Raw genomic sequence first — 16118 nt, 5'->3', positions numbered from 1 at the left:
AAATCTTCAAGATGGCAAGAATATTGTTAACGTCGAGGTTGAAATCGAAAAAATTTGATGTGGTTCATGTTGGATATTTGAATTGAATGCTGGTTTGGGTTGTGAAATTCAGAGTACGTGAGTTTGTGTATGAAAATACATTCGAGAAATAGTTTGGGTTGATTTCCCCCGTTTTCCCTTTTGTTTTCCTTCTACACTAGTTTGAGTGTTGGTTTTTATCTTGATTTGTTTTTTTATTTGAGTGTTGGTTTTTTTATTTGAGTGTTGGTTTTTATCTTGTTTTTTTTTTTGTTAGTTTGGCTGGTTTCTAATAAAATTCAAGATGACCTAAAAAAGATTTTAAATTATTTGTTTTATTTAATTGATGAAAATATATATAAAATCAAAATAAACATCCTTCATCTCGAGTGCCAACTCATCACAACTTTTTTCAATTTTATTTATAATTATTTTAAATATGTTGTTTAGTAAGTATTAAATTTGGTCAACTGAAATCAATGTTTAAGTCTTACTATTTATCTTTTGAGATAAACACAATATAAATAATTGATAACCAAACTATATCTCACTTCTAAATCAAATTATTTTTTTCATCTTTTAGATATATGTTAGTCAAACTTTCTTAATTTTTTACCAAATTAATTCCTAAATTAAATTTTATCCCATCAAATCAACATTATATATATATATATATATATATATATATATATATATATATATAGGAAAGAAAAATTAATAGAAAAATGGATTTAGCTAAAAAAAGTTTTTAATACATTACTATAATAAATTATTTACTTCAATATTTGACTACATATGGATTGCTTTTAGAAGCTAATAGTCAACAAATCTTGTATAAATCTTAATAAAGATTTTGTTTCTTCAACTTTTTTCACATTGACTACTGTAGAAAATTAATTACAAATTTAATTTTAAAACTATTACATAACTAGAAACGTGCATCATAAGAAATTTTAAATATATTTAAACCAAATCTCGCGCGCAACACATGTCAACCACTAGTCAAATAAAAAGATGAAGAACACTAAAAAAGTAGAGAAAATTAATATTTTACCTTAAAATGAAGATTGCTTCTTTTGTGTATGTGCTTATATATAAGTCTCATATCAATGGTAAAGCTTACCACCTCTCTCAGTTTTCTTGTGAGGTGAAGAAACTCTCCCTTCTTGATAACTTTATAGTGTGCTTATGTTCTTGTATCATATTATTTCTTCTAAATTTTGCTTCAAATGTTTCTTGCTTGTTTCATAGTATAATCTCAAACAATACTAGGATTATGTTGTTTCAAATTCCACTACAATATTTCATATGATAGTTCTCCCATTACTAGATCTTTAATTCTTATTATTAATGAATGCAACTTTGATTGCATTGCATTATTGTAAATGTTTTAACGTTGGAACATGTACAATGATCTTATGTTTTTTCCTCTCTTTTTTTCTGTGTATAATGAAGCTTTAGCAAATTCTTGAACCATGGTTTCACCAAGGAGAGTTAAAAGTAAGGCACATGAGTACCTCAAGGTTGTGAAGGATAAACTTCAAAACAGACGTGATGATTATATCAAGTTTCTTGAGGCCATGACAGATTTCACAGCTCAAAGGTATATACATCTCCATAGTTAATATATAAGTTCAAGTTTTATATTTATGTAAGATGTTTATAATATTTTGGGGGGAGTTAAAGAAAGAATCTGCAAAATTTTCATTGTAGAATGGATCCATACATTGTAAGATTAGTGGTGAAAGATCTCTTTAAGGGAGACAAGGAGCTGCTTTCGGGTTTCAATGCGTTTTTGCCAAAAGAACTCATGATAGAACTCGACGATGAACAACCAATTCCACCAACAATGGCTGATGAGTTTTGGAAAGCCATTGATTATATCATGAAAGTTAAGGTAAATATATATACACACTTTGGATATAAATGTTTTGGTTAATAATTAGTTTTATATCTTGAATTTTAGTGTTTTTGCTATCAATAGTTTATACTAACCTAAACCAAATATGTATAACTTGTATTTCATAATCTAGTTTTTATTGGAAAATGTTGTTTATCTTCTTGTATGTTTTATGTTCCATTTTCGCTTACATATTGTTTATCTTTAGGAAACGTTTCAGGATGATGATCGTATATACAAATCATTTATGAATATCCTGGACATGTTTAAGAAGAAAGAAAAGAGCCTCGATGAGATCTGCAATGAGGTATATTTACATACATTACAAGAAAACATGCCAATTTATGACAACGATATTGGTCGTAAATTTGTTGGAAATAGCATATTCTGACGAATTTTTGACAATATCAAATTCGTCCGAATTCTTTGTTCTGGAACTAACATTCATCGAAAATTAGTTAGAAATTTCTGACGAAAAATATCGTTGAAATTTTTTTCGGAAATATTTGTCGTTATTATATACAAACCTATGTTTTATATAGTGTTCTTGTTTTGGATTTGATGTGGATGTTCATTTTGTAGGTGACTATCCTATTTCGAAACCATCACGACCTGCGTGTGGAGTTTTATCACTTTCTCCCTCGTAATTTATGATACCGTAGAGACGAGGGAATGAGATGATGAGTTATATATGCAATCAATGAAGCTATGTCGTATCACCAATCTGTTGTTGAACTAGTACTTAAACTAGTAACTTATTTCGGGTTAAATTTGTTATCATTTAAACTACATTTTATGAATAATACATAACTCATTTCTCAAAATTGTTATACAATTGTGTGAAACACTTAACTTTCACTATCATTTTGTTATTCTATAATCTTCTTAATATTGGTTGAATATTTTTGGGTATATAAGGTAAAATATCTAAAGATGAGATTCAAACGTCTAATAGATTATCCTGGTTTGAGTCTTCAATGGAAATTTATTTTCAAATTCATTAGGTACATATGTAGATATAATTCTTTCTTGAATTATATTTTCCTAATTTTTGTTTCTTTGTTTGAAGTGGTTGTTTATTTTTCAAATTGTTTTCATTTTTGTTTCCCTTCTGATTTTTTGTTGTTAAATTTAACACGTGTCATGATCATCTTAATAATAACAAATTAGTTCTATAAAAAATATGGAATTTGTTTTCAGTCAACCAACAATTATGATGCATCATTTTTAATAAATTAGCCAAAAATCTTTAGATTACTTAAGAAATGATCCTTATTGCATATAGTAGTGGTCTGGTCTATTGGATTAATCACAATAATAATGTAATAGAAAATTCCAATAATAATATTACATTTGAAGGCTGTTTAAGCTACTGTCTTCACTCGGAACCCTTATCACTGTGATTCGGTTCTAAGATCAGAGCCGTTTCTCCTGTTTTAGGCCGCCTCTAGAGAACCTTCTCTTCCATGTGTAATTTCAATTTTGTCTTTCTTTTAAGGGTTTTGCAAATGAAAATGATGTCTCTTTAATGTTTTTTTTATGTATGTGTGTTGATGTTTTTTTTGGTTAATTAGAATATATGTTTATAATTAATATAAAATCCACATAGTTCGTTTTTTTGGGTAAGATAAAAAAAGCCCATTTCCTTTCACAAACGAAAAAAACCCAAAAAAGCCCATTTTTAAAGTGACAAAAGAGTAAATAAAATGACCAACGAGGGGTAAAATGGGAAAACACCACTCAACATTTCTTCTTTCTTCTGTCTTGGACAAAAAGCTTAATACAATTCCCTTCCTTTGGTTTATATTATAAACACAAATCTCCGATTTGATTCACTGCAAAAAAAAACCAAATCCCAAATTGAACGAAGAAGAAGAAGATGAGTAGAGGAAGCGGAGGTGGCTACGATCGTCACATCACCATCTTCTCACCGGAAGGTCGTCTCTTTCAAGTAGGTCAGTAACTCGAAATCGAAATCCCTCACTCTCAAATCCCTAGCTTTCCAAAAACGCTGATTACACTTTTTGCTTTGAACAGAGTATGCTTTCAAGGCCGTGAAAACTTCTGGTATCACTTCTATCGGAGTTCGAGGGAAAGATTCAGTTTGCGTCGTTACCCAGAAGAAAGTTCCGGTGAGTGAGTTTAGGGTTTGCGAAAAGTTTGCATCTTGTTGAGGTTTAGGATTTGTTTGGCGGATCTTACCAAATTAGGGTTCTTACGTTTTGGGTTTTGGTTGGTACAGGACAAGCTTTTAGATCAGTCTAGTGTTACACATCTGTTCCCGATTACCAAGTTCATTGGATTGGTAGCTACTGGGATTACAGGTTTGTTTCATGACCTTTTGATCTGTTCTTAAGCTGTGGGGTTTATGATCTGTTTCGAGATTTATACAAAGCTTGTGTGTATTACTCAGCTGATGCAAGGTCTTTGGTACAACAAGCAAGGAATGAAGCAGCTGAGTTTCGGTTCACTTATGGATATGAGATGCCTGTTGACATTCTCGCTAAGTGGTATAGTTGCTAAATGGTTCTTAGTTTCTTAGTGGAAGCTGCCTTATAGTTATCTAGTTCTCCTGTGATAATGTATTTAACTGAAGTTGCTGATACATAACTATCTTGTTTACAGGATTGCGGACAAGTCTCAGGTCTACACTCAACATGCTTACATGAGACCCCTTGGAGTTGGTAAGTTTGCTATCTCTTTCTTTTCTTAAGACAAATCTTATACATTTGCTTAAAGCTTATTACATCGGCTTCACATTTTGATGAACCTTATTGATTGTTTTGTTGTTTCTCTTTATGAAAATGAAGTTGCTATGGTAATGGGCGTTGATGAAGAGAATGGTCCCTTACTTTACAAATGTGACCCAGCTGGACATTTTTACGGTCACAAGGTACTCTCACTCTTAGTTTATGGTTTAACTAAACTTGTCTTCTCATGCTTGCCGTTTTGATTGCTTTTGCTGACTGCATCAAGATTTTCTTATAACCTATCTGATTAACTTGTACTTACAAGCATATTGACATACACTTTAGACTACTTACTTCTTGCTACTAGTTATTAACATAGAAGAAAATGCCTTATTAATCTGTGTGATAAGCATAAACGTAAATGAGATAATAGGAGTGAGGTTTTCATAACTGCAGAAGCTTTTGGTCATTTGCGTTGTTTGTGGTAAGCCTTTTGAGCTTTGGGATAGTTTGGGAGCTCTATAACACAGCCTAACTATCACTTTGGTTTGTTGTATCTGATTGGTTGTTTATTCATTGAATTACTTGTTTTCTTTGAAGATTTACAAAGAACAATAGAGGAAACTTTTCAATTCTGTCTTATGCTTTTAGGATTTTAAGTAATGTGCTCATTTATACTTTTAGATACTGGTTGATCCTAGGTTGAAACTAAAATATGTCACGTTTTTTGTACCTATTCAATGACATAACTTCATACAGGTTACACATGAGTCTTCTGGACCATATGACTAAGATCTCTAGAGGATATACACAATTTTGGCCACTTGTCATGTTTAAGTCTTTGTAATCTGAGAAGCAGCTAATATTATATGAAACTATATTCATGCAGGCAACTAGTGCTGGTATGAAGGAACAAGAAGCAGTCAATTTCTTGGAGAAGAAAATGAAGGAAAACCCAGCTTTCACATTTGATGAAACCGTGCAGGTAATTATTTGGATTAACTTTCACATTTTTGCCTGTTTATGTTAATTTGGTAGCATATGCTCATTATCGGGTGAATACTTGTGATGCTCCTTGTAGATACACAAGGGTGCAGTTTTTAAACTGTAATATACAAATCAATTATTATTGTAGATGCATGTATGAAATGCTCATTGTTCCTCACTTTGTGTTTTGTGTACTGATTTAGACTGCCATATCCGCTTTGCAATCTGTTCTTCAAGAAGACTTCAAGGCTACTGAGATTGAGGTATTCAAATCTCTTCCTGTATACCCATTATTTTAATTGGTAAAACATGTATCTTAAGATTACAGTACTTGTCAGTGATTCATTTTTGGTTGATATATCTTATCAAACTGGTTGGTTGAATGATAGGTTGGAGTGGTGAGAGCAGAGAACCCGCTCTTCCGTGCATTGACAACAGAGGAGATTGACGAGCATTTGACAGCCATTAGTGAACGAGACTGATCTCGACTTAGTGAAACAAGCATGAGTTACGTTATTGCTTTTCTTTCGCATTAAGTGATCACTCTCCATCGATCGTTTCGTCTTCCTTCCCTATTTTAATTAGTCAACCCACCAAACTTAAAAACAAAAGCACTGTAAGACTGTGATAGCATCCGAGTCTCTTGACTCTTCCCAGCTTTTTTTCAGTCTTTATTGTAATGACCTTCCTTTTTACACAAGTGAGCATGATCCTTTACTCTTGGTTTGGTTTAGATCTTAATCACTCTTGCTCTGATACTAGTTGTTTGCTAAATTTGCCATATGCATGATGCTTGCTTGCACTCATAGATGATGCTTGACCTCACCTCTTAACCATTTATGTCAATTTGGTTGTTGCTTGCTATGTTACACCCACTCCAACAGTACAACAACAATATAAAAATGAAGTCATATAGGTTCGTGTCATGCATTACAGAACATAATGATTGTAATTTTGGACGGACTTAATATTAAACTACATCTACTAGAGAGACGTGGTTGAATAGACTAATTTCTAAAACGCGTCTTACCTTACGACCAAATGTTTTGTTTTTGTAACTTCTTTAGACCAAAGTTCTTACAACTTGTACAGAAAGAAACAGAACAACATATTTTTTTTATAACGATTTTGATTGAATCAAACAAGAAAAAAATCAATTTAAAACCTAATTCTAGAAAATATTTTCTGTTTTTTTTTACTTTGATGGTAAGAATATAATTCATATTTACATTTTATGTTTAAAAACACACTTAGTACCGTTCCCCTCCGGCCTCGTTACGCATTGGTGAATTCAATCCGTTTCTCAAAGCTATACGGTGGTTTCGTGCGGTATGTGCCGGCGACCGGAACTTTTGATGTTGCTGATCACTCTTTTGAACGCTAATGCGAGGCTTGTCGCAGTTTTGGAGATGAGTATTTGTCTCTTTAACTTCACGGCTTGGCTTAGTAGTAGGGACCGTGTAAGTGAACGTTCCAATGGGAATGTCTTCCTTGTAATCTTTGATGTCTTGGAGAACTGAGACAACCATACTGATGTCCGGCCTTGTCTTTGGTCGGTATCTAAGGCATTGGTAAGCTAATGTTGCTGCCTTTCTTGCTCCTGCCTCGGAGTACTGATCTTCAAGCCTCGGGTCCATTATTCTCCTGAGTTTTCGTGCGTCGTTGAGCATTGGACGAGCCCAGTCGACGAGGCTTTGTTCCCTTGATGATCTCTTTTTGTCAACTGATCTCCTACCTGTTAACAACTCAAGCAACACAACTCCAAAGCTGTATACGTCACTCCTAGCCGTTAAGTGACCTGTCATTATGTACTCTGGTGCCGCGTAACCTTGTGTGCCCATTACTCGTGTTGACACATGTGTTGCATCCCCTTGTGGTCCGTCTTTTGCTAGCCCGAAGTCCGAGAGCTTCGCTGTATAATCCTGAAACAAAAATCAAATACATCAAACCTTTGTTCATGTAAATGTAAATGGTAAGATTATCTATAATACTTGGTTATACCGATTTTGAGAATTAGTACTCTACTTGATGAAAATAAATTGTTGTCCGCTCCAAAAATAGAACGGTCTAGTTTGGTGTAAGCATATTCTAAACCCTTAAAGATCAATAAAGAAGAAGGTTTGAGAATTGTTTGCTTACAGAATCTAACAAGATATTGGAGGCTTTGAAATCGCGATATATGACAGGCTTTTCGGCTTCATGGAGAAACTGTAGACCCTTTGCAGCTTCGTAAGCGATCTTCAACCTCGTTGACCACGGCAGCGGTAAAGAGCACCCTGCATCAAACCAGTTTCATCAGTACTTCCGAGTTCTTGATCATTTTGATTTGATGGTTTAACAAAAAAAATTTAAAAGTCAACTCACTTCTGAAGAGTTGAGATTCTAAACTTCCACGAGGCATGAACTCATAAACAAGAAGTCTATGTTCTTCTTCGCAGCAATATCCGATCAGCTTCACCAGATTCGGGTGCTTTAGTTTCCCAAGACACATAACCTCCGTCTGAAAAAGTTTACCCCAAAAAGATTAGAGACATTTTGACTCATCATCTTGTATCACAAAACAGAAGATCATAAGCTAGGGAGATGAATGTACGAACCATCCACTCACGATGACCTTGAAGACCATCAAGATCAAGAAGTTTAACAGCTACAGGCTGAGCCTTAAGACCAGGACGGAGCTTATCATCAATGAACCCTTTGTGAACAGGACCAAACCCTCCTTCACCAAGAAAGTTGCTAGAAGAGAAGCTTTGTGTTATGACTCTGAGCTCTGCTTGTGTGAACACATGGAGATCAGAACCGGCAAGAGAGATTGAAAGATCTTCAGACAAAGTAGTTGAACTTGGATTGCTTATGTCTAGAATAGACAATCCAAGAAATGAATTATGTTTGGTTAGGCCACCTCCTTCACCATCATTCTTCTTTGACTTTTTAGAAGATTTCATGTTTTCTTGATCTTGGAAACAAGAAACCATTAATGATCTCCAAGAATATTTCTTCTTCACCGCCATTGTTTTTTTTTGGAGTTTTCTTGATGGTTTTGGTTTGTAATGGGAGAGAAGAGCTTATAAAGTAGTGGAAGAGAAGAGGACCAAAGACTTTGTCTATATATTATTTCCTAATTCATATTTTTAGTAACAACTATGTTTTGTTTTCTCAAAGAACTTTTCTTTACCTAAAAGGCAAAAAACAAATGTTTTCTATCTTTTTGAGAAATAATTGTTTTATTAAAGAAAGAGGACGACGACTTCTTGAGGTCAGTTTATACTTCTTTCTGAAGTTTTTAACAATGCTTTGACATTGTCATTGTAAATTTTAATGTTATTAGACGAGTTAGTTAGTTCATCGTAGTCGTGAGTGGACGGCTAAAGGGAGAATTAAAATGACATTGCACCCTTTTTCCTATTAGAATTGTGAATACAATTAGAATAGTGATACCTTTTTCATACAATGATAGTTAGAATAGTGAAATTTATAAATTGATTGTTCTAGCAAAAATATAGCCAAAACAATAATAACTATTCGCCAATTTAGAGTTTTCTCGGACATTCGGAGTTTGGATCATATTCGATTCAATTTTTCTTCGATTGAGATAAGAAAAAAATAATAATGTAAACACTATTCGGTTCGGGGTCAGTTAAATATGTGTCGAATTCAGATCGATATTCGGAGAAATAAAAATAAGAATCTGTTGAATTTTAATAAAAAAAAATAATTTTATTTTCGAAATATTTGGTTAAACTTTACAAAAATATGGTATAATTTTAACAAATATAGCTTAAAAAATTTGTATATTTTGGTTATTTCAAATATTTATTGAATCTTATTGTTAAATATAAAACTATAGCTAAATATAGTTAAAAAATTTGGATATAATTTTTTTTTTTGGGTTTCCTGATATCGGATTTAATGCCCATCTCTAATTTTTGGATTGAGTCCCCTTTGTTTTTCTTACTAAAAGCTTTGTTTCTTAAGATTTAGTTGATGCCACAACTCTCGAATCTTCATAAGTGTTACAAAATATTATTACATAAAAATTAACAAACACTTATTATGAATATGATGTTTAAAATATATTATTTAAAACTGCCAAATAGAATAAAAAATACCATATGTCTAAATTAATTTTCAACGTCTACTGATAATTAGTTATACAATACGTACACTCCAAATATCCAACAATTTGTAAACATATACCTACCCGTTGTATACCGCAAAAACTCCCCCATATGACACACACTTATACTTCCGTCTGACATCTCATCCAAATAGTTAATATATAAGACTGACTATTAAAATTTTAAAATAGCAATATATATCCACAAATCACAATAGAAAACATATGTAAATCCTATCGAAATCTTGATTATTTTACCAAAAATAAAATAAAATAAAAAGACACAAACAAAAACCTGCGGTACACCGCGGGTTCAAACCTAGTGGTTAAATTTTTTTTTCTGCAGGGAACCATGTTTTTAGAATTTGCTTCATGAAAAATCAAAAATCTATACTTTTATTTTATATAATATTTACATTCTAATATTCAAAAAAAAATAAAATCAAACGATGTAGTATATTATTTTATACTAATGTACTATCGAATCTTAATTAATGGTTGACGGAAAAAAGGTTGAAAACATTTGGATAGCTACAAATGTAAACAGATGAACTTGTATCATCAAGAAGTTTCAACTCCTAAAATAAGTTGCTAGAGACTTTAAAACGTATTCAATGATACTAAATATGATTTCTCATAGAGCCATTGTTTCTAGTTAAGAAGACTCTAAATTCCGAATATGAAGAGTCAAAGAAACGTGTTTTTTCTATTTAACAGTGTAAGAGAGAAATGGACTTACTCCCGGAAAGGTCAAAATCAAGAGAACTAGTTTGTGAAAAGATGGCAGAAATTTTCATTCAATTAAAATAATGATTTGGTAGAAATGCAATATAACGAGTGAGTCAAGCTTCTAGAACACTACTTTATACAAATCTTATGTTTTGTTTTGTTCATAGAATATAGATGAAAGCAATTGATGTGGAAAGTATTTGTGAGCGCGTTGGGGAGAACTCTTTACTCTGAGTTGTTGACATTTGCTTTGGTCCCATGAGAACGAGGCTACATCATTTGCAACTTTTTGAATGAGAGATTTGATTGAGTTTGCTAATCAAGTTGAATTTTATAATCATATAAAAAAATGAAATTTACAATAAACAAATGTGTTAATACTTTTTGATATATACTTATATTTCAAATATTCAAAATAATTCGATTCAGTATTGGTTCAATTGAGTTTTGTATAGGTTCATAATTCTATGATACATTCGGTTATTTTAATTTTTAGATTTAGTTATTTTTTGTTTGGTACTCTTGCTTCTCTTAATTTGCAACTTTGTAAATTTGCCTAGGACTAATTAAAAGGTTAATAAGTCTTTGTAGTTTCATATATTTTAAAGTTTTGAACTATCATAAATAATGAACAATGGTTCGAGATTTCTAAGAAAACAAACAAAGCAATTAATTTAGAAACACATAGATAGATGTTGATAATTATAAAAATCTATCGAGGAAATTAGTTGATAAGGAAGAGCTTCTGATGCCATTTGACAAAGAGGCCGCACGGGAGATGGTTTGCAAACAAGAAATTGCATGAGATTACTCTTTGGGGAGAAAAGACTACATGATACTGTGATATGTATTCATGTGCACTCTATGTTCGTCAGAATATGTTTACAATTATAATTTTCTTTTCACCGTAACCTTAACATAAGGTAACGATTTTATACGATTACAGTTAAATACAAACATTTGATGACTATGATACAATTAATATCATAGGCACAGTCTTACATTTTCTTATTTTTATAATAAAAATAATTGGTGATATATCCAATAATATTAATTTTATAATATAAAATATATGTAATTATGTGGTTCAAATAATTATAGTTTTAGCCAAATAATCATGACTTTTGTTTTATCAAAACTATAAATAATTGAATTAATGATAATGAGCCTACAAATAATTAAATAAAATAAAATTTATGATGATCATGAACCTACAAATAATTAAACTGAATCAAATTTGTAATTTGATTACCGGAAATGAGTAGTATATGGGCACATTAAACCATCAAGACAATATTTTATTGAAATAATTTTATTTTAAAGGTTTAAATCGTATGGTTAACCAACAGTTTTGATACAGTTACGATCAATTAACGGTTATTTTTAGTAATTTTTTTAAACATAACTAATAGTATTTTTACAGTTAACAGTTACGAGTTTTAACTTAAAAACAATCCAGTTATATTTATATTTTGGTCATGACTAGGGAAGAATACTCATTTCATGTGCATTCTGACGGAAGGAGACTTCAATGTAGTCCGCGCATCAGAAGACTTTGATGCAATATGTTTAGGAGTAGACTCCTTAAAGGCATCCCCAAGGAAGATACTCCTTAAAAGTCAACCCAAGGAGGTGAACCATATTTTCTCGGCTCACTGGAGATTATATGCCTAGCCAAAATTATCCAATTGTATTCTTTTGTTTCATGAAAGTCCAAGAAACATGTTAACACTTAACAGTCTCGAATCAATACATCTCTGATGTTGAACAATCTTCTAAAAGATAACACTTACATCAACAGCTGGAAGAAAAGAGAGAAGAGAAGAGAAAATGACATCTGCAACAATATATATAATTTATGTTATTAGTGCGTATAAATAATGAACAAAAAAGTTGAATTTTGAGTTAAATGAGAAGACAAAAAAAATTGACAAATGTAGTGTTACAAACAATGAATCCCTATTTGTTTTACCCACTTCCACAAAATCTCCATGGCATAAGCTAGAGGCAAGCTTTGTCCCCATAGAGTTTTGACAGAGGTTGATGATGAACATTTCTGCTGGGGATTTCTCTTTTAAATGATTCCAGTAAAGTTACTGTCTTCGCGGTTTCTAATTCGTCTCGAAAACCAATTTCTCAAATCTTTGAGCTTTGGTAATCAAGATCATCCTCTCTAGCTTCAGGAGGCAAAAAAATCACAATCCCCTTCTTCTTTTGTTTTTCTTTTCTTTTTTTGCTAACTGTAAAACTCAGGCTACTAAAAGAATATTACCAGATGTATCTTTCGATGTTTATGTCCGTCGCATCAGATCATGTTCTTCTGTATTCTCGCATATACACCCGGGAAGAGGATTTGCATAAAAACTCTCTTCCAGCTTCGGGAATTCCCCTGACTCTCTGTTATATGGAGCTCCGTTTCGGTCTTTGTGTAGCTTTTTCACTTTGGAACTGAACTTTTTCCAAGATATTCTCCCCTCATCCAATGCATCAACAAGTTTCACAAAGTTCATCCTGCATTTGAAAATGAAGATGTGAACCAAATTGATAAAAAAAAATTCCTACAAACTAGAGCAGGTACAGTATTTGGGAGAATTTACTTGTCTGGGTTTATGGTCTTTTTGAAGTCCTCGAATCGCCTGTGACCTTGAACCGCTTTCGCCATGTTCCCATCATAAGTGTACAGAAATACCTCACTCTGAAGTGCAACAATATAATCCAAACCAGCCAACATGTTCTGGTGATTATTAAAAGGACTCAGTTCTTCTTTAGTGGCAAGTGTTGAATGTGAGAAAATGTTGGGGAAGTCTGTGTTGAGAGGATCCATGCTTCCATTTCCATAAGCTTCACCAGCTACGAGGTAAATCCGGGAGCTGGACGGGAATTCCAAAGCTCTCAGCAAAAGCGAGGTTTCCCTAGGAGTCAAGGGACAACCACCTTGCAATCTTCTCTCTGTTCCGTTTATTTCTTTTTCCTTCCAGTGAGTAACCTCATATCGCATCTGTCGTAATTCTTCGTCTTCTTCAGCTGTCAAACTATGACTGCAGCCAGTGAAAGCCAGCATATCCTTCTCATACCTGTAGAGGATAATAAGCTTATAATAAACCAAACTTTCTCGGGATTACTTAGTGTTTTTGCATGAGCTATAAACCAAGCAAATTTAAACTGGAGTTGCATCTAGATCTACATAAATAAACTGGCATATGGCTCAACGTCAATAAATACAAAGTGACAAATAGAGAAATGGAGAAAGCTACTTGCCTTAAATGAAGAGCAAGGTATGGACCTCTGTCCTCCCTCATTCTAGAAACTAGAATGTTTCCCAGTTCCTCTATTGGAGCTGAATATTTTAGTGCTTTATAATTTACTCGGCAACGAAGCTTTTGTACAGAATCAGGTAGGTCATTGTTAGCGAGCCGGGAATCTGTGTGGGTTAAGTACATTACAATATGCTGTTTCAACAATGGAAGGACCTCTTTCTTGTAGTAACCAACCTGTTACAGGGAATTTTTTTATTACCAAGGGTCTTCTTGAAAACAAATGTATGCAAATACTAGTTAACAAGACAACCCCAATAATAACCAAATAGCAAGAAAGCAATCTTGACCTTAGACCATGATATGGGTGTTTTAACGAAAGGCTCGGTCAAGGCTAATTCTGATGGCAATGACTCAACTATGTGAATATCATCCTTCAATTCCTCTATGAAGTGTTGCCAATCAAATAGATCCTTAAAGCCACTGCATACATGGTGATATAAGGAAGTAAGCTAAAGAGCAGATAATAAACCAACAAAAAGTCACCTGTCATGACTATGGTAGAGCTTTTATTATTTATCTTTAGTATGCTACGAATAAGAAGACTTCTTCAATTGTTAAATTAGGTGAAATCAACAAGGTACTTAAGAAGTTACGTGCTTCTGTAAGGGCATGAGAATAATCAATTCCTTAATAAAGTTAGGAACTAACCTGTCATCAGCCCAATATGAGCTGTGGTCAAGTGAGGGAAGCACCAAAGTTGCCTTCATAATTTTAGCTACTGCAACCATATCACATATCTGCATTCTAAAAAAGTTAAACGCATCAGCCTAGAACCTATAAACAGAAGACAACTAGAGAAATGTTGAGAAAACACAAAAGCCTGACCCCAAATCTCATTTGGTTTAATCCTCCATTAGCATTTATAAGAAGGTAGCCATTTGTATTAGCATTTAACTCTGCAGACAATACATACTCATATGGTCAGAACTTAAAGAAGAGAACAAGAAGTTTAGATTTTGCTAGGCTACTAACAGGGCATACTTTTGCGACTCCTTGAACTGTCTATACACTGCGAGAAATTTGCACTCTCTGGTTTGGCCCAAACACCAGTATACTGAATGAAGAATAAAACAAGGTTTCAGTAGAAAGCTATATAGCACGATTCAAGAGAGTAGGGAATGAAGCTGCAAATTAATCCACATGAAAACTTGTTCCCCATGAAGCCAGGGGAGGAAAAAATGACACTAAGAGATAAAACTTACTTCAACTACACTGTTTTGGTCACCCACCACGTCTGAAGCAACCATAACCAAAGTAGGATCAACATCATTCCCGCCATCTTTATAGATATAATCATGTGAGCTATGATCAAGTAAATTTACTCGGGGGATCGAGTTTGATAAATCCTAGAAAAAAATTACCAAAGTCATGTAAGATGTTTAATCTCCTTCTCCCATCAAACAGAGAAACACTTTTAACACTAAATGTAAAGATTCTAATCAAGCAGCCAAAATCCACCTCAAGATGTAAAATTAGACACACACATCAACATTTGAGCAACATCAAAACGCGATTTACCAATTTGTAGAAACAGAAACAAAGTTATAAACAAGACCTTCCTAAGCTAGAAGCAACAAATGTTGAACCAGAGAAGCAATCTAAACACTAATAAGCATCAGCAAATGTGAAGATGTTTATCTTAAACTAAGCAGGTTCCAGTAGAAACTAAACTAAGCAAGTTCCAGTAGAAAAATGGAAGAACCTGATCAGAAGCAGCGGAATCAATAGCAGATCCAAGCCAACCAGTAGCACAAATCTTGAAAACACCCATAAACAAACAAACACCACAGAAAGCAAAAAACATCCAATGACCAAGTTTCTTCCTCTCCTTCAAACTAAAATCAGAAACAACCGATCCCATCGGCTTCCTCAACAAGCCTTTGACAACTCTCTCCCTCAACTGACCATACGTCTGATGCTTCCTATTAACAGCAGAATCAAATCCACCACTCGGATCTGAACCAGAACCACCGGAAACAATCTCTGATCTAGGCGAATTAAGCGGCAGATCTATCTCGTGATGAACTCTCAAGGTCGAAGAAGACGAGGATGTGTTGTTGTTGTTGTTGATTCCGATGTTATCACTGACACCGACGTGACTATTGCTACTAGTACCACCACCACCAGAACCGCCGCGTTTGAAGGATTGAGCACGGCGGGTCATAGGACCGGAGAATCGAGGGCTATTGACATGTTGAGGGACGCCATCGCCACCGTCGTGGTGGTGGAGGTGGTGGCCCATTTCGAGCTCTTCTTCGATTGTTGCAATCTTTCTTATGAAGAAGACGAAGAAGGTGTTTGCGCGTAGTTGAGAGAGAGAGAGAGAGAGAGAGAGAGAGAGAGAGAGAGAGAGAGAGAGT

General features: G+C 33.6%; 4 protein-coding genes across 4 annotated transcripts; 2 read left to right on the top strand and 2 right to left on the bottom strand.

The window, feature by feature from the left end:
* Positions 1–1580: 1580 nt before the first annotated feature.
* On the top strand, positions 1581–2640 carry LOC17880144 (paired amphipathic helix protein Sin3-like 4). Its single transcript, XM_006282886.2, has 4 exons — positions 1581–1621; positions 1732–1915; positions 2127–2225; positions 2501–2640. Exons 1-4 carry the CDS (start codon positions 1599–1601, stop codon positions 2570–2572), a joined length of 378 nt encoding a protein of 125 aa, XP_006282948.2. The 5' UTR covers positions 1581–1598; the 3' UTR covers positions 2573–2640.
* Positions 2641–3735: 1095 nt separating this feature from the next.
* On the top strand, positions 3736–6328 carry LOC17880089 (proteasome subunit alpha type-6-A). The gene is made up of 9 exons (XM_006282713.2): positions 3736–3873; positions 3956–4050; positions 4161–4242; positions 4332–4428; positions 4544–4602; positions 4729–4811; positions 5498–5593; positions 5799–5858; positions 5985–6328. Exons 1-9 carry the CDS (start codon positions 3798–3800, stop codon positions 6075–6077), a joined length of 741 nt encoding a protein of 246 aa, XP_006282775.1. The 5' UTR covers positions 3736–3797; the 3' UTR covers positions 6078–6328.
* Positions 6329–6765: 437 nt separating this feature from the next.
* LOC17880696 (serine/threonine-protein kinase PBL13) lies at positions 6766–8610 on the bottom strand. The gene is made up of 4 exons (XM_006282549.2): positions 8193–8610; positions 7960–8095; positions 7735–7871; positions 6766–7517 (listed from the first exon to the last, which is right to left on the bottom strand). The coding sequence occupies exons 1-4, from the start codon at positions 8604–8606 to the stop codon at positions 6846–6848; spliced, it is 1359 nt and encodes a 452-aa protein (XP_006282611.2). The 5' UTR covers positions 8607–8610; the 3' UTR covers positions 6766–6845.
* Positions 8611–12322: 3712 nt separating this feature from the next.
* On the bottom strand, positions 12323–16107 carry LOC17880256 (O-fucosyltransferase 35). The gene is made up of 9 exons (XM_006283219.2): positions 15461–16107; positions 14961–15104; positions 14740–14812; positions 14584–14654; positions 14407–14495; positions 14046–14178; positions 13700–13932; positions 13039–13515; positions 12323–12952 (listed from the first exon to the last, which is right to left on the bottom strand). The coding sequence occupies exons 1-9, from the start codon at positions 15998–16000 to the stop codon at positions 12733–12735; spliced, it is 1980 nt and encodes a 659-aa protein (XP_006283281.1). The 5' UTR covers positions 16001–16107; the 3' UTR covers positions 12323–12732.
* Between the last annotated feature and the right edge of the window lie 11 nt (positions 16108–16118).

Source organism: Capsella rubella, unplaced genomic scaffold (genome assembly GCF_000375325.1).
Source record: "Capsella rubella cultivar Monte Gargano unplaced genomic scaffold, Caprub1_0 scaffold_7, whole genome shotgun sequence".
Classification (NCBI taxonomy): Eukaryota; Viridiplantae; Streptophyta; class Magnoliopsida; order Brassicales; family Brassicaceae; genus Capsella; species Capsella rubella.
The sequence above is the reverse complement of the archived record's forward strand: the minus strand, read 5'-3'. Positions and strand labels throughout refer to the sequence as shown.

Excerpts from the sequence above, each read along its gene's own strand:
- LOC17880144 (XM_006282886.2), top strand. The coding sequence starts at position 1,599 with ATGACAGATTTCACAGCTCAAAG. Across the intron at positions 1,622-1,731 it reads ACAGATTTCACAGCTCAAAG|AATGGATCCATACATTGTAA; the intron begins GTATATACATCT and ends TTTTCATTGTAG. Across the intron at positions 2,226-2,500 it reads TCGATGAGATCTGCAATGAG|GTGACTATCCTATTTCGAAA; the intron begins GTATATTTACAT and ends TTCATTTTGTAG.
- LOC17880696 (XM_006282549.2), bottom strand. The coding sequence starts at position 8,606 with ATGGCGGTGAAGAAGAAATATTCTTGGAGATCATTAATGGTTTCTTGT. Across the intron at positions 8,096-8,192 it reads AAGGTCATCGTGAGTGGATG|ACGGAGGTTATGTGTCTTGG; the intron begins GTTCGTACATTC and ends AAACTTTTTCAG. Across the intron at positions 7,518-7,734 it reads CCAATATCTTGTTAGATTCT|GATTATACAGCGAAGCTCTC; the intron begins GTAAGCAAACAA and ends TTTTTGTTTCAG.
- LOC17880089 (XM_006282713.2), top strand. The coding sequence starts at position 3,798 with ATGAGTAGAGGAAGCGGAGGTGGCTACGATCGTCACATCACCATCTTC. Across the intron at positions 4,812-5,497 it reads GACATTTTTACGGTCACAAG|GCAACTAGTGCTGGTATGAA; the intron begins GTACTCTCACTC and ends ATATTCATGCAG. Across the intron at positions 5,859-5,984 it reads TCAAGGCTACTGAGATTGAG|GTTGGAGTGGTGAGAGCAGA; the intron begins GTATTCAAATCT and ends GTTGAATGATAG.
- LOC17880256 (XM_006283219.2), bottom strand. The coding sequence starts at position 16,000 with ATGGGCCACCACCTCCACCACCACGACGGTGGCGATGGCGTCCCTCAA. Across the intron at positions 14,179-14,406 it reads TCATATTGGGCTGATGACAG|TGGCTTTAAGGATCTATTTG; the intron begins GTTAGTTCCTAA and ends CCATGTATGCAG. Across the intron at positions 13,516-13,699 it reads TACCTTGCTCTTCATTTAAG|GTATGAGAAGGATATGCTGG; the intron begins GCAAGTAGCTTT and ends TATCCTCTACAG.